The 27819-nt window shown below is 38.3% G+C and overlaps 1 protein-coding gene across 1 annotated transcript in view; it reads left to right on the forward strand.

The window, feature by feature from the left end:
• Window positions 1-7885: 7885 nt before the first annotated feature.
• AIM2 (absent in melanoma 2) overlaps window positions 7886-27819 on the forward strand; it is a gene marked incomplete at its 5' end in the record, with an annotated part of 30567 nt that continues 10633 nt past the window's right edge. Inside the window, 2 exon segments of the mRNA XM_082612204.1 lie at window positions 7886-8092; window positions 8094-8246. Coding sequence (XP_082468330.1) covers window positions 7886-8092; window positions 8094-8246 — 360 coding nt within the window.

Raw genomic sequence — 27819 nt, forward strand, 5'->3', positions numbered from 1 at the left:
AAGCAATCTAAATGTCCATCAAGAGATGAATAAAGAGGGCTTCCCTGGTGGCGCGGTGGTTGAGAGTCCACCTGCCGATGCAGGGGACAGGGGTTTGTGCCCCGGTCCTGGAAGATCCCACATGCCGCGGAGCGGCTGGGCCCGTGAGCCGTGGCTGCTGAGCCTGCGCATCTGGAGCCTGTGCTCCGCAATGGGAGAGGCCACAACAGTGAGAGGCCCGCATATCGCAAAAAAAAAAAAAAAGAGATGAATAAAGATGTGTTATATATATATATATACAATGGAATATTATTCAGTCATAAAAAAATGAAATAATGTCTTTTGCAGCAACATGGATGGACCTGGAGATTACCATACTAAGTGAAGTAAGTCAGACAGAGAAAGACAAATATCATATGATATCACTTACATGCAGAATATTTTTTAAATGATACAAATGAACTTATCTACAAAACAGAAACAGACTCACAGACTTAGAGAATGAATTTATGGTTACCAGGGTGGAAGGGGGAAGGGGAGGGATAGACTGGGAGTTTGGGATTGACATGTACACACTGCTCTATTTAAAATAAATAACAAAGGACCTACTGTTAAACATAATAAGTTAAAAAAAATTTAAACACATTATTTAAAAAATGAAGGAGAAATAAAGACTTTCCAGACAAACAAAATTTAAAGGAATTTGTCAACACTAGACCTGCCTTACAAGAAAGATTGAAGGAGTTCTTCAAGCTATATTTAAAGGATGCTAATTAGTAACATGAAAATACACAACACACTGGAAAAAGGAGATACTTAGTCAAAAGCAGACTACTCAAATACTGTAATATGGTTGTATCTTAACTGTAATATGGTGTCTTATAGTATAAATGTTAAAAGGCAAGAGTAGTAAAAAGTAACTACTATAGCTACTATATTAACAAATATACAACATAAAAGAGGTAAATAGATGAATGGATAAAGAAGATGTGATATATATATATATATATATATATATATATATATATATATATATATATATATATATATGATGATTGAATATTACCCAGCCTTAAAAATCAATGAAATTTTGCCATTTGCAGAAACACAAATGGAACTATAAGGCATTATGCTAAGTGACATAAGTCAGACAGAGAAAGACAAACACTGGATGATCTCACTTATATATGAAATCTAAAATTTTTAAACTCATAGAAACAGAATAAGTTGGTGATTACCAGGGACTGAGGTGGTGGGGGAAATGGGAAAATATTGGCTAAAGGGTACAAACTTCCACATATACGATTAATAAGTTATAGGGTTCTAATGCACAGTATTGTGATAACAGTTAAAATAATGTATCATATATTTGAAAGTTAAGAGAGTAGATCTCAAATGTTCTCATCACAAGAAAATAATGTCAATTATGTGACATGATGGAGGTATTACCTAAGGATATGCAATCATTTTGCAATATATACATGTATCAAATCAACACATCGTACATCTTAAATTTCTACAGTGTTATATGTCAATTATATCTCAGTAAAGTTGGAATAGAAAAATACAGGTACTGCACACAATGCTGAGGGACATCAGAGAATTCTAAAATAGAGATATATGTATTTGCCACCTTTGCCATCCAGGTTGACCACAGAAAGATTGAACCTCAGAAGGAAGGGCCAAGCACTAGTGTAGGGACTATTATATAACCCACTCTAACAAAGCCTAAAACCCATCTGACATGAGTCAGAGTCTGAGTCACAACAGTTCATGAGGATAGGGGAACATCTTGGGATTTACACAGATCTGCCTTGATAAAGCCTAAAATCAAGCCATGACATGAGTCAGAGAAAAGTCAAGCTCTGACCAAAAACAAAGCACTTGGGAAATATCTTGGCCAATCTACCAGAAAGCCATAACAATTCCCTAAATGCACCTAATTACAGAATTTCAAAATTATAAAACAAGAACCAATAGCAAAATCAAATCAACAATCATAGTTAGATATTTAAAATCTCTGATTCAATAATTGATAGACAAGAAGAAAAATATCAGAAAAATTTAATACCACATGTAACTAATATGATCTAATTTCCATAAAATATGATCTAACTTAACACCATTAAAATAAGTGGAGTCTACATGTTCTTTTCAAGTGTGCCAAAGTGAAATAAAATGCAGGGACTTACAGTGTCTCAGTAAAATTCATGTCTGAAATCTTAGAGTATATTTCATGACCACACAGGGTTAAATCAGAAATCAGCAATAAGGTATCTAGAAAATTATCAAATATCTCAAAATTATATAATACATTTTAAAATAAGCCATTAGTAAATACATGTCAAAGTTTACTAGGGATGGTAAAGTACATCCCACAAAACCTAAGGGAACAAAGCAAAAGTAATACTTAGAGGAAACATATTTTTACTTTAAGTGTTTATATTAAAAAAGAAAAAGTAGTAATGTAATTGATATAAATTTACATCTTACAACACTAGAAAAAAAAGGGAGTGAAGAAAGCAACAGTATAAGGAAGTAAAGCTATAAGCAGAAATCAATACAAAAATTTATTTTGTGTATTGTGAAACACAAGTAAACAGACAAAACAAACAATAAACAGAAAAACAATAAAACAGAAAGAACATAAAGAAAATTAATAGAGCTAAATGTTGGTTCTTATAAAAGATTAACTTAAGTGGTTGATAACTTGGTAAATACATAAATCAACTTGGCCAGCTCAGGCTCACACACTAATAGGTTTTGTTCTTGTGCTTAGGCATAAGAGCTAAAGAGTTTTGATTTACTATACCCAACACCCTTTTCCCTTCCATTTTCTTCTCTGAAACTACAGACCTTTCAGGTGTATCTTTATCCCAAGGTCTAATATGGAATTTTGAGTTGCATGTTATTTCTTGGTGCAATTACTCTTCTGCTTGCTCTGACACGTCTTCTTAGAAGGCTTCTGGTATCTGCTAGACATATGGCATCGACCTGGTGGGGACTCTACACTGAGGAATTTGAGTGATCTTCTGTAATAATACTTGAGATGACAGGAGGTCACACAGGTTTTTCCAGGCATTTTTTTCCCATATTAAGAGTTCTCTCATTTCCCACTTAGCTCATTTCCCATTTAGCTCATCTCATTATAACAATGAAGCGTTGCACATTCTAGAAAAACACAGATCCTCTAGAAGTGTTGAGAGCCTGACAAATCACTTTGTATCCCTATGATGGCCCTAACCATCAACCACTTGACCACTAAGAATCAGAAAAAGGTCACATTTTTTTCCCCACTTCTTTGGTCCATCTTTTAAAATTTCAACTGCACAGTATGGATTTAAGAGCGTTGTTCTGACTTCCTCTTATTTGGGCCAATAATGTGTGTGCTTTCTGTTGCTGAAACTCAGCCCCTGTTCACTGGTGCCAAATAGAAACACAGAGACAGAATTTTGCTTGAAGTAGAAAAGAGTAGCTTTTATTGCTTTGTCAGGCAAAGAGGACCACAGTGGACTAATGCCCTCAAGACTGTGTGACCCACCCTGAAGGGGGTAGTAAGGAGTTTTATAGTGTTTAAGGAGCAGGGTATGATCAGCTCTTGGAAAATTCTCAGACTAGTTGGAATCAAGGTGAAGTTTCAAGCATCACCTTTCTGGTTTCAACCAGTCTAGAGTCTATGTCCTTGTGGTCAGCAGTTTTCATCTGGAGGGTTTCTGCTCCCTGTAAAAACAACTTAGGAATGTGTGTCAGGCCTTTATCTATATCTTTCAGGGAACTGGGAGTTTGGTGATTCTGCTGTGTGGTGGATTTATAGTCTAAATTGCTACCAGTTGTCAAGCCCAATAGCTATTCTTTATTTCTTCATCTTCACATTTCCTGATCATTAACATTTTTTCTTTTATGGTAGAGAGTTTTTGTTTTTTGGGTTTTTTTTTTTACATTTTTATTGGAGTATAATTGCTTTACAATGTTGTGCTAGTTTCTGCTGTTCAACAAAGTGAATCAGCTATATGTATACATATATTCCCATATCCTTTCTCTCTTGTGCCTCCCTCCCACCCTCTCTATCCCACCCACCTAGGTCTTCACAAGACACCGAGCTGATCTTCCTGTTCTATGCAGCAGTTTCCCACTAGCTATCCACTTTTCATTTGGTAGTATATATATATATGTCAATGTTTCTCTCTCACATTGTCCCAGCCTCCCCTTCCCCTACTGCATTCTCAAGTCTGTTCTGTATGTCTGTGCCTTTATGCCTGCCCTGCCACTAGGTCCATCAGTACCATTTTTCATATATATGCATTAACATACAATATTTGTTTTTCTCTTTCTTACTTACTTCACTCTGTATGACAGACTCTATGTCCATCCACCTACTACAAATAACTCAATTTTGTTCCTTTTTATGGCTGAGTAATATTCCATTGTATATATGTACCACATCTTCTTTATCCATTCCTCTGTTGATGAACATTTAGGTTGCTTCTATGTCCTGGTTATTGTAAATAGAGCTGCAATGAACATTGTGGTACATGACTCTTTTTGAATTATGGTTTTCTCAGGGTATATGCCCAGTAGTGGGATTGCTGGGTCATATAGTAGTTCTATTTTTTATATTTTAAGGAACCTCCATACTGTTTTCCATAGTGGTTGTATCAATTTACACTCCCACCAACAGTATAGGAGGGTTCCCTTTTCTCCACACACTCACCAGCATTTATGTTTCTAGTTTTTTCAATGATGGCCATTCTGACTGGTGTGAGGTCATACCTCATTGTGGTTTTGATTTGCATTTCTCTAATGATTAAAGATGTTGAGCATCTTTTCATGTGTTTGTTGACAATCTGTATGTCTTCTTTGGAGAAATGTCTGTTTAGGTCTTCAGCCCATTTTTGGATTGGGTTGTTTGTTTTTTTGATATTGAGCTGCATGAGCTGCTTGTATATTTTGGAGATTGATCCTTGGTCAGTTGCTTCATTTGCAAATACTTTCTCTCATTCTGAGGGTTGTCTTTTCATCTTGTTTATGGTTTCCTTTGTTGTGCAAAAGCTTTTAAGTTTTATTAGGTCCCATTTGTTTCTTTTTTTTGTTTTTTGTTTTTAGTTCCATTACTCTAGGAGGTGAATGATCATTAACTCTTGAGTCAGCCTTTTACTTCAACAAGTGAGGACACTGGGGCTTGCATATGCTTTCATTTCTGCTGCAGAGACAACTGAAGAGTTTCTAGTAACAGGAGAAGAAAATGTCCTGACTCATGGTTGTTCCTGTCATGTGTCCTCTGTCTCCTGCTCTGTGGGTTGGGACCCTCTGAAGTGCCTAAAGTCCCTCTCTCCCCTTTACATTTAGACAGCACAACACATCCACATAAGCAGCACTAAAGTCTGTAATGGAAATGCATGAAAACCTACTGGTTATTGTGGTGCTCTTGCCAAATCCTCCTTGATTTTCCCTGACTTACTCCTGCATATTCACATTTTTAAAAAGTTTTAATCTAGATTTCAACTCTCTACTCCACAAACCTAGTTTGAATTAACTCAATCAGTTTTATTCTCCCTTCAGGAGACCTCAAATCATCTACTAAATGTACCAGGTCTTTGGGATCATTTTTCATTTCATGGTCTCATCCTTCTTACAGATCAGATAGTGGGCTACCACAATATTATCTACTGATTGGTTTCATTTATTTGACATCTCAGGATTATTTTTCAAATATTTCCATTGTACTATAGGGGAAAAATGTAGAAAAAATTTTTTATTAAATCCTCAACCTTCTAGAAGCTCATTGCTCTTCCAGAATTTGAAGGATTCATTGCAGTGATGATATAAGCCCATTACTCACTTGTGACTCTGTGAATAATTCTGAAAGGCAAGTGTAATCATGCAAGTGAATCATAGAAGTAGTGGATCTTTGTCATAGGCAAGAAGATAACAAGGGCAAAATTTATTTCCAAATACTGTAGGAAGAAATTACATGTAAATAATGATTTTATGTCTCTGGTATGTCAACTATTAATAACTATGTAAATATTTCACATAGTATTGAAACTAGAGGCAACTTCACAGGCAATTTTTCTCCATCCAGGAAGTACAGTCAAGTATTGGTAGTGATAGATGCTTCTAACCAAGATCTGCCACTGCCACTGTGTGAACAGAAAAGGAGGAATAAGTAGCTAGTGACTTTCCTTTTCCTTTTGAAGTAAGAGCCTTGATTAAGGGGCTTTGGTATCTATTGATCCACATCTAAGTCTGCTGGATAAAAAAGTTTTTTTGTTTTTTGTTTTGTTTTGTTTTGTTTTGCGGTACGCGGGGCTCTCACTGTTGTGGCCTCTCCCGTTGCGGAGCACAGGCTCCAGACACGCAGGCTCAGCGGCCATGGCTCACGGGCCCAGCCGCTCCGCGGCATGTGGGATCTTCCCAGACTGGGGCACGAACCTGTGTCCCCTGCATTGGCAGGTGGACTTTCAACCACTGCACCACCAGGGAAGCCCATGTTCTGCTTCTTTTAATACTGAAAACCATTAACAGAGAAATTAAACTACTTTCAGAAAAGAAAAAAAAAACAAACTGAAGAACAGACTGGAACAAAAAGGAATAAGGCATCTCAGGAGCAGATTCAGTCTCTGTACCCTTCAGTAACCAACACACCCACAACCGTGGGCCTTCCTCCACCTCCCCAGGCCTGATCATCAACTCCATCCTCCACTCACCTACCTGAGGTACACATTTCCTGTTTCTCTTTTCCAAGTTTTCCTCAAGTCAGTAACAGGTGCATTTCACAGTGACTATTGTTAGTCTGTATATAACTATTGTTACTGATTAACTTGCTTTGGCAAAGGTGTTTCCTTTGTCATGGTAAATTGGTCACATTGATGAGAAGCCATATCCAGGTAAAGTCCAATCATTTACAGGTGATCACCATGTGTAATATTCCAGGTCCGACCACTCTAAGAACTTCTGGTCTGTGGAGGTAGATAGCTTGGCTCCATCTTTCATGAATACATCACACACACACACACACACACACACACACACACACCGCTTGCCTCCCATACTTCCTATTACAGACCAGGCAACTTTCCCATTATGAAAGTATTCTGCTGCAGCTCAATCAAATCAGGCCACTGTGGAGAGAGGAGATACAGGTAAACAAACTTGTCCTCTGTTTTTCTGTTAGCATCCAAGCCACTGAGAAATACTGTGGATACACCGAAGAGGACATGGTTCTAATCAGATATCTTTTATTTGAGCCAGTTTAGAATAGGGAATTCTGAGCCACTACATGTCTTTCTCACTACTTGTAGCAGACTATTATTTCTTCAGAAGAGGCAATATTTTGAATCCTCAAAATGGTCCCAGGTTCTCTAGTGATACTTGAAAACCCTTAATGTTTGTGGTTTGAAGTAGGCACCATTCTCTATTTGCAATGCTATTTTAGTTATTTTTTCACTCTTTTTATTTTCTTTAGTTGTTTAAGTGAGTAGAGGACATATTTGAATTTATTATTATATTTTAATCTATCCCTCAAATGTTTCATGACAATGTTCTCATCCTCCATGGCTCTGTGTTGCTCTTGCTGAGGATCATTCTTTAATTCAGAAAGATTATTCTGTTTATAATGGATGGTCTAACTTCTATTTCTGTTGTCTGCTACCTTATACTAAGCATTACCAGTTCATTACTGTTTCCTTTCCATTAAGTACTTCCTTTCTAGCCTGACTCCAGATCCAAATATCTAGGAAGGTTGTGTGGCCCAATGTTATGATTGAGGTTTCACTCAGAGAAAGAGACTTTGTATTTCTTGCTCAAACTTGTAAGTTTATTTTCCTGTTTCCATCCAAGAAAGAACCAGAAAACGCAGGTCTAAAATAAAGTAGCTGCCAGGAGAAGTGTTCTGCAAAAGGGCCCAATGATAGTGATAATACTGAAAGCAGCAGAGCCATTTGAATATGAGTCACCAGAAGGGGGGAAAAACACAATGTTTCATGCTACAGTGATTACTGCAAGTCAGTTTTTCCAAGTGAAGGTTTTTAATACCAACCTTAAAGAGAAATTCACAAAGCAGAAGGTCATTACCATATCAGATTACTTTGAATGCAGAGGAATCCTGGAGATAAAAAAAAGCATCATCTGTGTCTGAAGTTGGTCTTGATCAAAAGTGTGAAGTTCCAAACAGCATTGTCAAAAGAGCAAAAGAAACTCCCAAGATGGGTAGTCTTTGCAAGCAAGCTTCAGGAACATTTATGTATGGGTTGTTTGTGTTATATCAGGTAATCTCTTAAAATTGTTTTTCATTTTCTCGATCAGTGCCTGAAATTGAATGTCTTCACTTGCCAAGCTCTGCTTACTGACTGAATATTGTAACTCAGTTCTCAGTTCTCTTTCTTGACTAGAGATAGGTGGTCAAATCTGCCACATAACAGGATATGGGATTGGGTGGCCTGTTAGCATTCTTCTACCCAAGATACCTCCAAGCAAGTACTTGAAAAGATTCACCAAGAAACCTTGTCATTTCTCCAGTTATAATTACCTGTTCTCAGACACCATGAACAAGGACTATGCAGGGTATAAATCAATATGCACATTCTAATAATTTTATCTCAGAACTCCACTGCAAATTCATTACTTTCTTTTTACTTTTAAGAATGGATTGCCTTACTCAGATTGAATTCCAGTTGTGACATGCATCCAGAGTAATAAAGAGATTGGTTTGTATTCTCCTGAATGCATATACATTCAACAGTTAGGCAAATGATATAACAATTCAATGCTGTCTCCTCTAGATTATTCACTCATTTAACCAGTTATTCATGAACAACTAATTGAAGAAATACTGTATTGCATGGTATTTGGAAAATATGGTAATCTAATTCCCTTATTTATAAAAAAAGAGGCATAGAGAGTTTAACTGATATGTCAATTTCCAAATTCAGGGTACTAGAGAGTATGATACCTTAAATCGCCCCTAAAATTTACAGACTTCTATGAACTCACCTTACATCTTATATAATTGACTGCTTCATAAACCTGCATAAGTGTCTCCTAAGATAGCCCCTTAATTTATCTCCATTACTTTCTTACACTATCTTTGAGATCATGCCTATAAATGCAATTATAGAATTGATGAGTCATAGCTTACATGAGTGAGACATATAGAGTGTGAACTGTGAGACCTACATCAATGGAAATAAGATATTGGAGAAGAGTGAGTAAATGGAGAAGGTAGGGGAAAAAATTAGTGAGTTACCAGAGCCTAACCTGTTACATAGATTTTTAATAACATATTAAATGAAAAGTTATAGTCAATGTTCATTCATTTCTGCATAAAGAGAGGAGCCAAAAATGTCCATCAGGGATTTCTTTTTCTTTTTTTTTTTTTTTTTTTGGTGGTACACGGACCTCTCAATGCTGTGGCCTCTCCCGTTGCAGAGCACAGGCTCTGGACGCGCAGGCTCAGCGGCCATGGCTCACGGGCCCAGCCGCTTCGCGGCATGTGGGATCTTCCCGGACCGGGGCACGAACCCGTGTCCCCTGCATCGGCAGGCGGACTCTCAACAACTGAGCCACCAGGGAAGCCCCATCAGGGATTTCTGATTCCCCTGATTCCAGTTGTTTTAAGGAAACAAAGTTGTCCTTAAGGTGGAAGCAGTAGAAAATAGGAAGAAAACTCACTGTTCTAGAATTGCCAGATAGAAAACATTTAGAACAAGAAAGGCAAAAATAAAAAATCAAGACAATAAAAGGAAAGTTCTCAGAGAAGACCTTGTCAAAGCCATATATGCATACCTGTGCCTATAACTGCTTTTTTATAACTTGTGCTTATTGTGTCACAAGGGTCTTTCTCATACATATAGAGGTTACTATATTTTCAGGCACTGAGTATTAAATTTCTGTTGCAGAAAAAAGTAAATAAGAAGAACATAATCTATGAAATACAGGATAATACAGGAAAAATGGATGTTGTGGGGAATGGAAAATGGCACAATATCAAGTGTGAGGAAGGAGACAAACTTTGACTTTTCTGCTTTCAACTGAGAACAATTGACCAGAAGCTGAAACTCACATGTGAAAATCACAGCTTCATCCAGTTGGGAACTGGATGGAGAAACATTAGTTTTCCAGAAAGGCAAATAATTTTGTCTGGGTTTTGAGAGCACCAGTTTCTATATTCTTACATATAGAGTCTAGCAGGTGGGAGGAAAACACAATGTTTTTGTGTTCGTTAGTAAGTGGAGGATTTTTTAAAGGATGTGAGGAAATGACATTCATATAGATTTCAAAAGGATTTGATACTAGTGTTAAATAATAAAATATTTGAAGACATTAGAAGGCAGAGGAATAATTTCACATAGTGGTCAAGAGCAGGGCTTTGAATGGGACTGGCCTGATTTGAATCCTGGCTTCAGCACTCACTAGTTGCCTGGTATTAGAGAAACAGCTTAATTGGTCTTCCAAAAGGGTCAAAGTCTCTATCTCATAGGGTTGGTTAAAAGCTAAGTGAGACAATACATATACATTATCTCACTGCCCGACACAAAGTGAAAAATCTGCATTAGATACTATTTTTTTCTCAACAAAGTAAAGACATTGGAAAGAGTTCTAAGCCAAGAAAATGGCACATGCATGTCCTCAAAAGTGTGAAACAGCATAATGAGTTCTGAAATCCAGTAGATGTGAAAGATTATGAGATATGAGACTATGGGAGACTATTAGGACATGAAGTGTGGGTGAAGGAAGAAAAATGAGTAGAACTTAATGTCAACTGCTAGGATCTCATTGTGTCTTTCTTATCTCTCCTTCAAGGTCATCAAGACTAAGAAGATAAGAAGGACCAATCAGTTTTCATTTAATTCTGAAAGTTGAAGAGTAGATCCGCCCCCTTTAAATCTTCAGGTGACTTTAATACTGATATTCTTAAAGTCGAGACTTATATTTAAACAATAGATTCAGTAGACATAGCCCAGCACATTAAGAGCTTTTTATACCTGAGCTGTGGATTAGGTTACTTTCTTTTATAAAATTTACTTATTACCTAAAATGTTCATCATTTAAAAAAATAAAAATTTCGGGCTTCCCTGGTGGCGCAGTGGTTGAGGGTCCGCCTGATGATGCAGGGGATGCGGGTTCGTGCCCTGGTCCGGGAGGATCCCACATGCCACGGAGCGGCTAGGCCCGTGAGCCATGGTCGCTGAGCCTGTTCGTCCGGAGCCTGTGCTCCGCAACGGGAGAGGCCACAACAGTGAGACGCCCGCGTACTGCAAAAATAAATAAATAAATAAAAATTAAATAAATAAATAAATAAATAAAATTTTCTTTTGTAAAGGTCATCGTTCTCCAAAAGTACTGGATATGGTCTCTTTATTGCAGAAGTGAGCCACTTGGGGGTAGTTGATCTGTGCACTATGAGCCATACAGGGTGGGGCACACAGAGCCTCATCAACATTAGGGTCTACATTCTGAATGTGATTTCCATAGGACAAGGCCCTAACCAGGGCCAGCCTAAGGTGTTAGGGCCAGCCTAAGGTGTTGCAGTTTGGTCCCACAGCCCATGTTCAAATCTATAAGCCCTGTGCCCTGGGGCAAGGTTTATTTGGTCCACACAAAGAGTTACTTTCTGCAACTAAATCCCCCAGAAGGGGAACATTTGTGTAATTGGTTTCTCTGGAGGAGGCACCATTGGTGATTGACACAAAGGTACCAATATTTGCAAGAAGCTTCCCTATCCCTAGCTGGTGTGGAATATCTAGTCCCACTTCTCTGATTTGTAGGTACACTCATTATTAGTTTTCCAACTCTATCTAATTATTCTCACATCTTAAATATGTGGATTCCAGACCCCACATAGGGACATGCAATGAGCAAAAAGTAATGAATAGTGAATGAAATCTATTCTAAGTGACAGTAAATGTCATCTAAAAAATTAAATATGTAAAATCAATATTTAAAATATAACTATCTACTTCTCTTTCTGGTGATTACAGAGTAGCTTACCACCATAAGCAACAATATTACTCAATAAAATAACATGAGGTGAGAGTTTTCAGTCTTCAAACAACCGGCAGCACAAGAATAAAATCCCCGAGAGAAGGAAAACTCAGAACATAAGCTTTATAATTGCCCAAGATCTCTACCTTGGAGGATTTCCTGATTGCAGGCCAGTGAGTAGGTGTCAAAGTGGAGCATGACAAGTCACACCGGGTGAAGGGGTAAATTTAGTTTTCATGGTACCTAACTATCTGGAATCTGGAGAGAAGGGAGCCATACAGAGCGCTCATTGACTGAGTCCTGGGTTGCACATAAAGAGGGTGAGATAAAATTAGGTCCACCACAGAGCAGACCCTAGGAGTTTGAGAACAGAACAGAAGAACAAGAGAGCAAACAGTGCAGGTAACGTTGAATGCTGCCAAAATAAAGACACATATTTAGCACCTGGGCATCAAACTAACAAAATTGAGAGGTTGTTAATTAGGAGTGAACTTTATACAGTAGACTAGCAACTACTCTAGAACCTTCCTAACAAAGCCAAAAAACAAGCCTCAACCTACGTCAGGAAAGATAGTGTCTGAGTTGTTGTTTTTTTCCAGCTTTGTTGAGATATAATTGACATATATCATTGTGTTATATGTGAGTTATGTATAGTGGGATTATCTGATACCATTGTATCTTGAGAAATGACCACCAAAATAAGATTAGTTAACACTTTCATCACATCACATAATTACCTTTTTTTGGTGATGGTATTTAAGAGACACTCTCTTAAAAACTTTCAAGTATATAATATAGTATTGTTAACTATAGTCACCATGCAGTACAGTAGATCTCCAGAATTTATTCCTCTTATATCTGGAATGTCATACCCTTTGACTAACATTTTCCCATTTTTCCCAAGCCCCTGTCCATGGCAACTACCAATCTATCCTGTGAGTTTTTTTATTTTAGATTCCACCTTTAAGTGAGATCATACAGTGTTTGTCTTTCTCTGACTTATTTCACTAAGCATAATCCCCTTAAGGTCCATCCACCTTGTCACAAATGGCAGGATTTTCTTCTTTCTCATTTCATGACTGAATAATATTTCACTGTGTGTGTGTGTGTGTGTGTGTGTGTGTATACATATCCATATATGGATGGGCAATTGTATTGCTTCAACCCTTTTGGCTACAGGGAATAAAAATGTAATGAACATAGGAGTGCAGATATATCTTTGAGACAGTGATTTCACTTCCTTCAGATATATACCCAGAAGTAGGATTGTTGGATCATACTGTATTTTTATTTTTAATTTTTTGAGAAATATCCATACTGTTTTCCAAAGTGGCTGAAGTAATTTAAATTCCTACTAACAGTGCACTTTTCTCCAAATACTCCCAGCACTTATCTCTTGTCTTTTTTTAAACTTACTTTTATTGAAGTCAGGGAGAGTGATTCCTTCAGCCCTGTTCTTCTTTCTCAAGATTTTTTCAGCTATTCAGGGTCTTTTTTGTTTCCATTCCATTTTAAAACTTTTTGTTCTAGTTCTGTGGAAAATGTCTCTGGTATTTTGATAGGGATTGCATAGAATCTGTAGATTACCTTGGGTAGTATGGTCTTTTTAACAACATTGATTCTTCCAATCCAATAATACAGTATATCTTTCCATCTCTTTGTGTCACCTTCAACTTCTTTCATCAGTGTCTTATAGTTATCAGAGTACAGGTCTTTTGCCTCCTTAGGTAGGTTTATTCTTAGGTATTTTATTCTTTTTGATGCAATGGTACATGGGATTGTTTCCTTAATTTCTCTTTCTGATATTTTGTTCTTAGTGTAGAGAAATGCAACATATCTGTGTATATTAATTTCATATCCTGCAACTTTACCAAATTTACTGATGAGCTCTAGTAGGTTTCTGGTAGTGTCTTTAGGATTTTCTATATATAGTACCATGTCATCTGCAAACAGTGACAGTTTTACTTCTTTTTTTTTTTTCCAGTTTGGATTCCCTTTATTTCTTTTACTTCTCTCATTGTTATGGCTAGGACTTCCAAAACTATGTGAATAAAAGTGGTGAAAGTGGGCATCCTTTTCTTGTTCCTGATCTTAGAGGAAATGTTTTCAGCTCTTCACCATTGAGTATGATGTTAGCTGTGAGTTTGTCATATATGGCCTTTATTATGTTAAGTTATATTCCTTTTATGCCTACCTTCTGGAGAGTTTTTATTATATATGGATGTTGAATTTTATCAAAAGCTTTTCCTGCATCTATTGAGATGATCATATGGTTTTTATTCTTCAATGTGTTAATGTGGTGTATCACATTGATTTGTGGATATTGAAAAATCCTTGTATCCTTGGGATAAATCCCACTTGATCATGGTATATGATCTTTTTAATGTATTGTTGAATTTGGTTTGCTATTATTTTGTTGAGAATTTTTTCATCTATGTTCATCAGTGATATTGGCCTGTAATTTTCTTTTTTTATGATATCTTTGTCTGGTTTTGGTATCAGGGTGATGCTTGCCTCATAGAATGAGTTTGGAAATATTCCTTCATCTGCAACTTTTTTGATTAGCTTCATAAAGATAGGTGTTAACTCTTCTCTAAATGTTTGGTAGAATTTGCCCGTAAAGCCTTCTGGTCCTGAACTTTTGTTTGTTGGGAGTCTTTAAATTACTGATTCAATTTCATTACTGTTAATTAGTCTGTTCATCCTATATTATAAAGGTAGAGTAATCAAAACAGTATGGTACTTGCACAAAAACAGACACATAGATCAATGGAACAGGATAGAGACCCCAGAAATAAACCCACACAAATTTAGTCAATTAATCTATAACAAAGGAGGCAAGAATATACAGTGGAGAAAAGACAGTCTCTTCAATAAGTGGTGCTGGAAAACTGGACAGCTACATGTAAAAGAATGAAATTAGAATATTCTTTAACACAGTATACAAAAAAAATCAAAATGAATTAAAGACCTAAATGTAAGACTGGATACTATACAACTCCTAGAAGAAAACATAGGCAGAGCACTCTTTGGCATAAATTGCAGGAATATTTTTGTGATCTGTCTCCTAAAATAAAGGAAATAAAAGCAAAAATAAACAAATGAAACCTAATTAAACTTAAAGGCTTTTGCACAGCAAAGGAAACCATCAACAAAACAAATGGACAGCCTACTGAATGGGAGGAAATATTTGCAAGTGAATGACCAATAAGGGATTAGTATCCAACGTATATAAATAGTTCATACAACTCAACATCAAAAAGAACCAAACAACCCAATTTTAAAATTTTTAAATGGGCAGAAGAACTGAATAAACATTTTTCTAAAAAGGAAATGCAGATGGCCGACAGGCACATGAGAAGATGTTCAACATCACTAATGATCAGGGAAATGTAAAACCACAATATATCACCTCACACATGTCAGAATGGCTATCATCAAAAAGAACACAAATAACAAATATTGGAGAGGATGTGGAGAAAAGGGAACCCTTATACACTGTTGGCAGGAATGTAAATTAATACAGCCACTGTGGAAACAGTATGGAGGTTTCTCAAAAAAAAAAAAAAATAGAACTGTCATATGACCCAGAAATTCCAACCCTGGGTACATATCCAAAAAAATAAAAATAAATAAACAAAAACACTAATTCGAAAGGATACATGAACTCCAACACTTATAGCAGTATTATTTACAATAGCCAAGACATGGAAACAACCTAAATGTCCATCAACAGATGAATGGATAAAGAAGATTGGTACATATATAAAATAGAATACTACTCAGCCATAAAAAAGATTAATTTTTGCCATTTGCAACATCATGGATGCTTTTTTCTTGTGGTCTTACAAGATCTCCTCCTGCCACTGCCACTCTGAGAACAGTGAAGGAGGGAGAAGTAGCTGGATGACTCACCTTTTTATTTGAGCCCAATTTAAGGAACTTTGTTTTTTTCTGAACCACATTTAAGTTCACTGGATAAGGAAGTTTTAATGTTGGAACTTCTTGCAGCTATGAATTTGTTATGAAAGACTAAACGAAAGTATTCCTGCTACCGTTCTTCATTTTGAATAAAATATTCACAGGAGGAAATTGTGCAGTTTCCTGACTGCACAAAAGCTGCAAACATTTTTGGGCAGAATTTCAATATCACCTTATAACTTCAAAACCTCTCTCCCTGGGAGGAAAGAAAATGAGGGAGGAAATTATCTCATGGCACAGCATGACATAACCAGCACTAGTCACCTTTTTAAATGATTTAAACTAGCACCATTTTTCATTGTAATCCTTCTAAATACATTATTTTCTCAGTCTTTTTCAAGATTACAGCATTCTACATTTTAGTCTACAGAGATTTTTACTAATTTATCTTTCTTCTCTTACAAGACAGTGATTTCTGCATTTCTAAAATATCTCAAGATCAAGACTACTATGGAGGTTCGTTCCACAACTTCCACAGTAGTCTTGAGTCTGGTTTTGGCACCAAAAAAACAAAACAAACAAACAAACAAAAAAAGATTACCGTGGAAGAAGTCCAGTAAGGTTAACCTGTGGGGATTTCTGTAGTGAAAGATCTGGGCACCTAATTAGTAATCACATGTTCACAAGGGCATTTTTTTCTTAGTAAATTTTTTTTCTTGTTTTTCTTTTGCTCCATTTTCTTTAATCCATATTATTGTGCTTGAACCTCAAAATTGTGTCTCATTTCATCTTCTGCAAAACATAACTCCAATTATGATTTAATCAAAGGCATATTGAAAATTAGCTACACTTTCATCTTTTGCTTCTACAGGGGATACTTGGTGAATTTGACACTATTTCTTGCCTCAAGAAATTTTCTGTCTTTTGTTATCCTGAGAGGTAGTAGGGAGAGAAATATGAATCATCCATAAGAATACAGGTGACAACAGCAATAGATTCATTGTCTGCTAATTGAGTCTCTTTCACACTTCTTCCCTTTGCTTACTACTCAAAGTTTCTTCAATACACTGTGTTTCCATCTGCTTCAGGATTTTCACAGACCAAACTTGGTCAAACCTTTTCATTGTTTGAGTTCCAGTTTAATGTCTCCTCCTCAGGAAATCCTCCTGTAGATCTCATCTTTGGCTAGACGTCTTCTTGGTGTTTACTTGTATAGGATCTTATTTATTTTTCTTTTCTACAAATTGCAACTACTGTAATTAATATGTGTCATTTCTCCCCCACTATAAGTCACAAGAGTAGAGCTATAGAGGAACTTAGTTGACTTGTGTACAGGGCTGGTGGTAACTTTGTGCAATTATGTATAATTACTGCCATCTTGAGGCCAACTCTAAGAGCTACACCTCCTCACTTCAAATAGCTGAGGAAAATACAATGCAAGACAGACACAATCAGTCCCTTATCTAAAGTTCCTTAGATACCACATAACAATTTATAACTGTATAGCACTATATGCGTACATCATCACTTACATTGTTCCCTTTAGCCTTGATAGAAAACATGTTAGAGAAACCATGTGTTTTTTCATTGAATTTTTTAAAAAATGTGTTAACTGGCTTATAACAAGTTTCATGTGTACAGCATTATGTTTCTACTCCTTTACATGCTACCGCCTGCTTACCACCAAAAATTTAGTTTTCATCCATCACCATACTGTTGGTATAATTGATCCCTTTTAACCATTTCACCCTTCCACACCATTCCTCTCTGGTAACCACTATTCTATTCTCTGTAACTATGTGTTTGTTTTTGTTTGGTTTGGTTTGTTCATTTATTTTGTTTTTTTGTTTGTTTCTTTGTTTTTTATATTCCACATATGAATGAGATCATACAGTATTTGTCTTTCTCTGTCTGACTTATTTCACTTAGCATAATACCCTCAAGGTCCATCCATGATATTGCAAATGGCAAGACTTCATCTTTTTTATAACTGGGTAGAATTCCATTATTTATGTGTGTGTGTGTACATATGTATATATACCACATCTCTTGTTATCCATTCATCCCTTTATGGGCACTTATGTTGTGTTCACATCTTGGCTATTGTAAATAATGCTGTGAAGAAAATGCAGATGCATGTATCTTTTCAAAATAGTGCTTTTGTCTTCTTTGAATAAATACTCGGAAATGGAATAGCTGGATCATATGATAGTTCTATTCTTAATTTTTTTGAGGAATCTCCATACTGTTTTCCATAGTGGCTGCACCAATTTACATTCCCACCAACAGTGTATGAGGGTTCCCTTTTCTCCACATCCTTGCCAACACTTGTTATTTCTTGCCTTTTTGATAATAGCCATTCTGACAGGTGTGTGGAGATATCTCATTGTGGTTTTGATTGCATCTCCCTCATGATTAGTGATGATGAGCATCTTTTCATGTGTACTTTGGCCATCTGTATGTCTTCTTTGGAAAAATGTCTATTTAGCTCCTCCTCTGTTTTTTAATTGAGTTGTTTTTTGTTATTACATTGTATGATTTCTTTATATATTTTTATTTTTATTTTTTTATATTTGCATGAAAAATAACTATTTTCTAAGACAAAAATCTTTAGTCGCATTGTTTTACATTTTTGAAAATGTCTTCCAATGTCTACCTTGATATAAGACAGCTGAATTCTCGTATCTGCTTCTGTGTTCAGTCTGTTGCCACGTGTTGTGCTTGTTGAAGTATGAGACGAAAATCCAGCTATGCATAGATGTCAAGGGTGAAAAGGGGAGGGCCCTCTGAAAATGCCGGGGAGATCGCCAAGGGACCCTTGAACAACACTTTGAGAACCACCATTTGACACTTCACAGGACTGTTGAGGAGGCTATGGATTATATTAGTGAATGGTAGCCAGGGTTGGGGGAACAACCTCCCAGAACCACATGGCCAGAAAGGTAGGGAAGGAACAGTTTTCCAGAAGAGTGGGGTGATGTTTCGGAAGGAGAGAAGGATGCAGAGCAGACAAGATACAGAGACAAGTCTGTGAGTCTCTTCCTGCAGGGCTTGGCATGTGTTCATACAGTTTATTTCCAGCTGCTCAAGCTCTTGGGTTGCTTGAAACAAGAGATCCAGCCAGAGGTGTCCTGAGGTAAGAGGAGGAGGGCTCCTGAAGTGTCCCTGGGACCTGGGGACAGGACGCAGCTGGGTCTGGGATCATGCACCATTGAGGACTCTACTTCTCTGTCCCTACACCTCTCCTTCCTGCTCCTTCCTCACTGCAGACCATTTCTCTCCATTTCCACAGGCTGAGAATAGTTCTGCCAACAGTGGCCAGTCTGCATGTTCCATGCCAGTGACCCAGAGATAGATGAACTCATCTGCCTTAGTTCCAGTCACACATTTCTTGGGAAGAAATCTGACTTGTCTAGCTGGGGTCCAGAGGCCACCCCTGGACCCATCAGCTGTTGCCATGGCCTAAGATCACATGGTTCACAGAGGGCAACTCCCTTTGTTAAAACGTGGATGGTGGGGCTAGGGGAGATGGGCAGTTTCTGAAAAAAGAAGGTTGGGAGCAGAGTCTTGCAGACTGTCATCATAATGCACAGAAATCTCTTGCATTCCTATACAATAATGATGAAAAATCTGAAAGAGAAATTAAGGAAACACTCCCATTTATCATTGCAACAAAAAGAATAAAATACCTAGGAATAAACCTACCTAAGGAGGAAAAAGACCTGTATGCAGAAAACTATAAGACACTGATGAAAGAAATTAAAGATGATACAAACAGATGGAGAGACATACCATGTTCTTGGATTGGAGGAATCAACATTGTGAAAATAACTATACTACCCAAAGCGATCTACAGATTCAATGCAATCCCTATCAAACTACCAATGGCATTTTTAACAGAACTAGAACAAAATTTCTCAATTTGTATGGAAACACAAAAGACCCCGAATAGCCAAAGCAATCTTGAGAAGGAAAAATGGAGCTGGAGGAATCAGGCTCCCAGACTTCAGGTTATACTACAAAGCTACAGTAATCAAGACAGTATGGTATTTGCACAGAAAGAGAAATATAGATCAAGGGAACAGGTTAGAAAGCCCAGAGATAAACCAACGCACATATGGTCAACTTATCTTTGATAAAGGAGGCAAGAATATGCAATGGAAAAAAGACAGCCTCTTCAATAAATGGTGCTGGAAAACTGGACAGCTACATGTAAAAGAATGAAATTAGAACACTTCCCAACACCATACATAAAAATAAACTCAAAATGGATTAAAGACCTAAATATAACCCCAGACAGTATAAAACTCTTAGAGGAAAACATAGGAAGAACACCCTTTGATATAAATCACAGCAAGATCATTTTTGACCCACCTCCTAGAGAAATGGAAATAAAACAAAAAATAAACAAATGAGACCTTTTTAAACTTAAAAGCTTTTGCACAGCAAAGGAAACCATAAACAAGACATAAAGACAACCCTCAGAATGGGAGAAAATATTTGCAAATGAAACAACTGACAAAGGATTTATCTACAAAAAATACAAGCAGCTCATGCAGCTCAATATCAAAAAACAAACAACCCAATCCAGAAATGGGCAGATGATCTAAACAGACATTTCTCCAAAGAAGATATACAGATTGCCAACAAACACATGAAAGGATGGTCAACGTCACTAATAATTAGAGAATTGTAAATCAAAACTACAATGATGTATCACCTCACACTGGTCAGATGGCCATCAACAAACAATCTACACATAATAAATGCTGGAGAGGATACGGAGAAAAAGGAGCCCTCTTGTACTGTTGGTGGGAATGTAAATTGATACAGCCACTGTGGAGAACAGTATGGAGGTTCCTTAAAAAACTAAAAATAGAACTACCATATGACCTAGCAATCCCACTACTGGGCATATACCATGAGAAAACCATAATTCAAAAAGAGACATGTACCACAATGTTCATTGCAGCACTATTTACAATAGCTAGAACCTGGAAGCAACTTAAGTGTCCATTGACAGATGAATGGATAAAGAAGATGTGGCACATATATACAATGAAATATTACTCAGCCATAAAAGGAAATGAAATTGAGTTATTCGTAGTGAGGTGGATGGACCTAGAGTCTGTCATACAGAGTGAAGTAAGTCAGAAAAAGAAAAACAAATACCATATGCTAGCACATGTATATGGAATCTTAAAAAAAATATAACACACCATTGTGAAGCAATTATACTCCAATATAGATGTTAAGAATAATATATATTTCTGATCAACCTAGGGGCAGGACAGGAATAAAGACACCGAAGTAGAGAATGGACTTGAGGACAATGGGAGGGAGAAGGATAAGCTGGGGGGAAGTGAGAGAGTAGCATTGACATATATACACTACGAAATGTAAAATAAATAGCTAGTGGCAAGCAGCTGCATCACACAGGGAGATCAGCTCAGTGCTTTGTGAACACCTAGAGCAGTGGGATAGGGAGAGTGGGAGTGAAATGCAAGAGGGAGGGGATAAGGGGATATATGTATACATACAGCTGATTCAGTTTGTTATGCTACAGAAACTAACACAAGATTGTAAAACAATTATACTCCAATAAAGATGTTAAAGAATATTTTTATATAGAAAAAACTAAAATAAATTAACCTCCCCAACCTCAAGAGCTGTAAAGTGGATGTTCTAAAACTGAAATAAATTAACAGTGTTTTTATTTCCAAGTTGCTGTTGCAATCCTGTTTCAAATTCCCTTTATCCTTGTAACTTCTGAAAAATGGCTTACTTCATATGCACATAATGTTTGCCTCCTAGGTTATTTTTATATTTATACTCATGATCTTTATTCTAAGCGCCTTTTGTTATAAATACAAAATTACTGCAGTTTAGTGATAAACTAGATTATTTGACTTGGGAGTCCAATAAGTAGGGTGGGGTGAAAGAACTGTGCTTAAAAGAAGAAAATAGAAGACAGATTTAGTATGAGGTGACTTATTAGAAGGGAGAAATAATAATATATTTTGACTCTGAACCTCTGGGTACTAGCCCTGTGTGACTACTTCTGGTCTAGGCTAGCACCAAGAGCCCTGGCGAGGGAACCTGCTGACTCTGCCTCCAGGAGCTTAAGGCTAAACTCTTCTGTCCTGGCATTAGTGCAGAGGAACTGATAGAAAGAATCTGTCCTCCTGAATAATTCAAGCCAAAATTAACCTTGGATAAGAAGGCCATGGTCTTTACTCTAGTTTTGAGTTTTCAATATATATATATATATATATATATATATATATATATATATATATATATATATACTTAAAAAATATATATATATATTTTTCTGTACTTATATCTTAGCTCCATAAACATCAATATTAATGACATCCAGGTTTTTAGAAGAACAGCTCTAATCAGGTTTCCATATAAGATTCAGGATTGAATGGTTATTCCTTGCTTTTCCTGGCCTTGGTGACCTTGAAGAAGAAAGAGATAAGATAAACAATGAGATGACCCTGATTATATATTTCCCCCTTCACTCACACTGTGTCACCTTGCTATGGTCTGCATCCCTGTTTCTCTTCCCATCTGAGGGGCTCTTCTCCCACTCTCACCTATCTTCTTTAGTGAATTCCTGTCTTTTGAGCCACCACCCCAAATTCTTGGCTGGGACACTGAAATGAGATATGCACTCACACCCAGCATGAGCGCATGTGGACAGGCAGGAGTTGTTGGAGAACAAGAGAGAGGAAGGAGCAGGTGTACTCAATGCCACGAGTTGAAGGGAAAGTTCTTACTGGGAGAAAAGGTGGAAGGAAGGGGCAAAAGTTATCCTTGGTGCCATGCTGTGAAGGAAGGATTGGGATATCTCATTGAGAGCCTGAGCACTGGGAAGATCGAAGAGCACATGCATTTCTGAGTGCCTGGATATGTCAGCCTTTGTATTTGATCTCTTTGCATTCCAGCGTAGGCATACCTTGGAGATATTATGGGTTCACTTTCAGACCACTGTGATAAAGTGAATATTGCAATAAAATGACACAACTTTTTTGCTTTCCCAGTGCATATAAAAGTTATGTTTACACTATACTGTATCCTATTAAGTGTGCAAGAACATTAATGTATATACCTTAATCAAAAAATACATTTTGCTAAAAACAGCTGACCATCATCTATCTCTCAGCCTTCATAGAATTGAAGAGTGTTAGGGCCTTACCCTGGGAATGTTGTGGCTGGTTTGACCTTCTATCCAGACCACTAAAACTTTTTCCATATCAACAATAAGGCTATTTTGCTTTCTTATCATTCATGTGTTCACTGGGATAACATTTTTAATTTCCTTTAAAAACTTTTCTTGGACTTCCCTCGTGGCGCAGTGGTTGAGAGTCCGCCTGCTGATGCAGGGGACACGGGTTCGTGCCCCGGTCTGGGAATATCCCACATGCCACAAGCAGCTGGGCCCGTGTGCCATGGCCGCTGAGCCTGCGCTCTGCGGCGGGAGAGGCCGCAGCAGTGAGAGGCCCACGTACCGCAAAAAAAAACAAAAAAAAAAAACAAAAAAACCTTTTCTTGTGCATTCACAACTTGTCTATTTGGTGCAAGAGGCCTAGCTTTTGGCCTCTTTTTTTTTTTTTTTTTCCCTTCCTCACTAAGCTTAATAATGTCTAGTTTTTGATTTAACATGAGGGATATGTAACTCTTCCTTTCACTTGAACACTTAGAGGCCTCTGTAGGGTGATTAATTGGCCTAATTTCAATATCGTTTTGTCTCAGGGAAATAGGAGGCCCAACAAGAGGGAGAGAGTTGGGGGAATGGCCCAACAGTGGAGCAGTCAGAACACACATAACATTTATCAAAGAAATTCACCATCATATATGGGTGTGTGGTTCATGGCACTCCAAAACAATTTCAGTAGTAACATCAAAGATCACAGACCTCTCAGGCTGGTGAGTGCTGGTCGGCACCGATCCTCTGTGCGGGAATCTCTCCCACTTTGCCCTCTGCACCCCTGTTGCTGTGCTCTCCTCCGTGGCTCCAAAGCTTCCCCCCTCCGACACCCGCAGTCTCCACCAGTGAAGGGGTTTCCTAGTGTGTGGAAACTTTTCTTCCTTCACAGCTCCCTCCCAGAGGTTCAGGTCCTGTCCCTATTCTTTTGTCTCTGTTTTTCCTTTTCTCCTTTGCCTTGCCCAGGTACATGGGGAGTTTCTTGCCTTTTGGGAAGTCTGAGGTCTTCTGCCAGCGTTCAGTAGGTGTTCTGGAGGAGCTGTTCCACATGTAGATGTAGTTGTGGTGTATTTGTGGGGAGAAAGGTGATCTCCACATCTTACTTCTCTGCCATCTTGAAGGCACCCAAAGAATTTTTAATTTCATTTATTGTGTTGTTCATCATTGTTTGTTTGCTCTTTAGTTCTTCTAGGTTCTTGTTAAACATTTCTTGTATTTTTTCCATTCTATTTCCAAGATTTTGGATCATCTTTACTATCATTACTCTGAATTCTTTTTCAGGTAGACTGCCTATTTCCTCTTCATTTGCTTGGTCTGGTGGGTTTTTACCTTACTCCTTCATCTGCTGCATATTTCTCTGTCTTCTCATTTTACTTAACTTATTGTGTTTGGGGTCTCCTTTTCACAGGCTGTAGGTTCATAGTTCCCCTTGTTTTTGGTGTCTGCCCCCAGTGTGTAAGTTTAGTTCAGTGACTTGTGTAGGCTTCCTGGTGGAGGGAACTGGTGCCTGTGTTCTGGTAGATGAGGCTGGATCTTGTCTTTCTGGTGGGCAGGACCACATCCAGTGGTGTGTTTTGGGGTGTCTGTAACCTTAGTATGATTTTAGGCAGCCTCTCTGCTAATGGATGGGTTTGTGTTCCTATCTTGCTAGTTGTTTGGCATGGGACATCCAGCACTGAAGCTTGCTGGCCATTGGGTAGAGCTGGGTCTTTGAGTAGAGACAGTGATCCCTGGGAGAGCTCTTGCCAATTGATATTATGTGTGGCCAGGAGGTCTCTGATGGTCCAATGTCCTGAACTCGTCTCTCCCACCTCAGAGGCTCAGGCCTGACACCAGGCCAGAGCAGCAAGACCCTGTCAGTCACATGGCTCAGAAGAAAAGGGAGAAAAAAAGAAAGAAAAAATAATAATAATTTAAGAAAAGTAAAATAAAAAAAGAAAAGAAAAGAAAACAATTAGGGGCTTCCCTGGTGGCGTAGCAGTTGAGAATCTGCCTGCCGATGCAGGGGACACGGGTTCGTGCCCCAGTCTGGGAGCATCCCACATGCCACGGAGCGGCTGGGCCCATGAGCCATGGCCACTGAGTCTGCGCATCCGGAGCCTGTGCTCCACAACGGGAGAGGCCACAACAGTGAGAGGCCCACGTACCACAAAAATAATAATAATAATAATAATAATAATAATAATAATAATAATAATAATAATAATTAAAATAAAAAATATAAATGTAATAAAATGAAGAGAGCAACCAAACCAATAAATAAATCCACCAATGATAACAAGTGCTAAAAACTATACTAAGATAAACATAAAAATCAGAAACAAGTCAGTCACAGACAGCAAACCCCAAGTCTACAGTTGCTCCTAAAATCCCCCACCTCAATTTTGGGTTGGTTTGTTGTCTATTCAGGTATTCCACAGATTAAGGGTACCTCAAGTTGATTTGGGGGATTTAAGCCACTGCTCCTGAGGCTGCACAGAGAGATTTCCCTTTCTCTTTTTTGTTCGCACAGCTCCTGAGATTCAGCTTTGATTTTGGCCCCACCTCTGCATGTAGGTTGCCCTCAGCCTCTGTTCCCACCCAGACAGGATGGGGTTAAAGCAGCGGCTGATTAAGGGGCTCTGGCTCACTCATGCAGGGGGGGAGTAGTTATAATTGGAATGCGGGGTGAGCCTGCAGTGGCACAGGCCAGCGTGACGCTGCAACAGCCTGAAGCACACTGTGTGTTCTACCCGGGAAGTAGTTCCTGGATCATGGGACCCTGGCAGTGGCAGGCTGCACAGACTCCTGGGGTGTGTGTGTGTGTGGGTAGTGACCTGTGCTTGCACACAGGATTCTTGGTGGCTACAGCAGCAGCATCAGCGTTTCATGCCCGTCTCTGCTGTCTGTGCTGATAGTTGCAGCTCACGCCCATCTCTGAAGCTTGTTTAGGTGGTGCTCTGCCTTCTGTGGGAAGACAGGGAAGGAATCCTCTCGCCTCACACACCCCAAAACAATGGTCTCTTGCCTCTTAGGCAGCTCCAGACTTTTTCCTGGACTCCCTCCCAGCTAGCTGTGGCACAGTAGCCCCCTTCAGGCTGTGTTCACGCAGCCAACCCCAGTCCTCTCCCTGGGATCTGACCTCCGAAGCCCAAGCCTCAGCTCCCAGCCCTCAGTCTCCCTGGTGGTTGAGCAGACAAGTCTCTCAGGCTGGTGAGTGCTGGTCGGCACCGATCCTCTGTGTGGGAATCTCTCCACTTTGCCCTCTGCACCCCTGTTGCTGCGTTCTCCTCGGTGGCTCTGAAGCTTCCACCCTGGAACCCACCCCCCATATCCACCAGTGAAAGGGCTTCCTAGTGTATGGAAACTTCCTCCTTCACATCTCCCTCTCAGAGGTGCAGGTCCCATCCCTATTTTTTTGTCTCTGTTTTTTCTTTTTTCTTTTGCCTTACCCAGGTGTGTGGGGATTTTCTTGTCTTTTGGGAAGTCTGAGGTCTTCTGCCAGCATTCAGTAGTGTTCTGTAGAAGTTGTTTCACATGTACATGTATTTTTGATGTATTTGTGGGGAGGAAGGTGATCTCCATGTCTTACTCCTCTGCCATCTTGAAAGTCCACTCTATAAAAATATTTTGAAATGAATAATTTCTAAAGTCTCTCCAAGCTTATAGAGGAGAATAAATGATTCCTTTTAATCAACATAAAATTATATATAATTACCTTCTGGACTACAAACAGCCTATTCACAATTGTTTTATGCAGCTGAGTTTGAAGCTTATGATCTTTGAGGTTTCACCAGGTTTTCTGATAATGTGCTGTGGGACACTGATCTGTTGGTCAGATTCAACATCACACACAAGGGAGGTACTATTCGCTTCCAGGAAACAACTATGCCAATAATATTTTGATATCATAATTTTTTGGAGTGAATTTATCCTTCAGCGATTTATTGAAAAGTTTTACATAAAAGAACGCACTCTCCACAGCCACTGCAGTGTGAAACATCTATTGTTTTCCTTCTTGGGTTTCAAATTCAAATGGCTTCATTGCTTTCAGCACCGTGCCTGTCACAGGCTTTTCTGCAATGCTCTTGCCTGATGGATTCCTGCTGGGCCACCATCTTTTTCCACTCAGGCTGAAGGCAACAGAAGAAAGACTTCAGCTTGAGTAAAGAAGGTACTATTGAGGAAACATTACTTCGTTCATGATATTAAACCTCTGAAAGCCAGCCAAGGTAGATGGAGTCAAAGAAGAAATATAGAGGGGTTAGGAAGAGATATGAGATCTAGAATCATCTAGATAGACAAGAGAGTGCATAGGCAAGATTTCATGTCCTACTTTCAGATGAGACCATATTACCAGCTTTGGAGGCAGACTCTCTGAACTGTATCCTTGCTTTTCTACTGTATGTGAAGAGCCCATCAGATCTCTGAGACATTGCTTACAAGGCAAAGGGGTGAAGCTGGTCCTTCTATTGACTCCATTAGGATACAAGATGTCCTCATTCCTCCACCCAATACTGTCCTGAATATTAATTTTCTCTGGTATAAAAGTAAGGGAGTTTAATTATCTGCACAAACATTCCCAAATTTTTAGAGATGCTCCTGTGCTTGATAAAATGACAGATTAAGTTAGATGTGAGTAAAGGGAGTGACCTAGGTCTGAGATCCTACAAATGAGTTAAAGAGAGAATTAAAAAGAAGAATCAACCCTACTTTTATGAATTTACCCTTAGAAATAATGA

Source organism: Mesoplodon mirus (assembly GCF_964341445.2).
Source record: "Mesoplodon mirus genome assembly, chromosome: 3".
NCBI lineage: Eukaryota > Metazoa > Chordata > Mammalia > Artiodactyla > Ziphiidae > Mesoplodon > Mesoplodon mirus.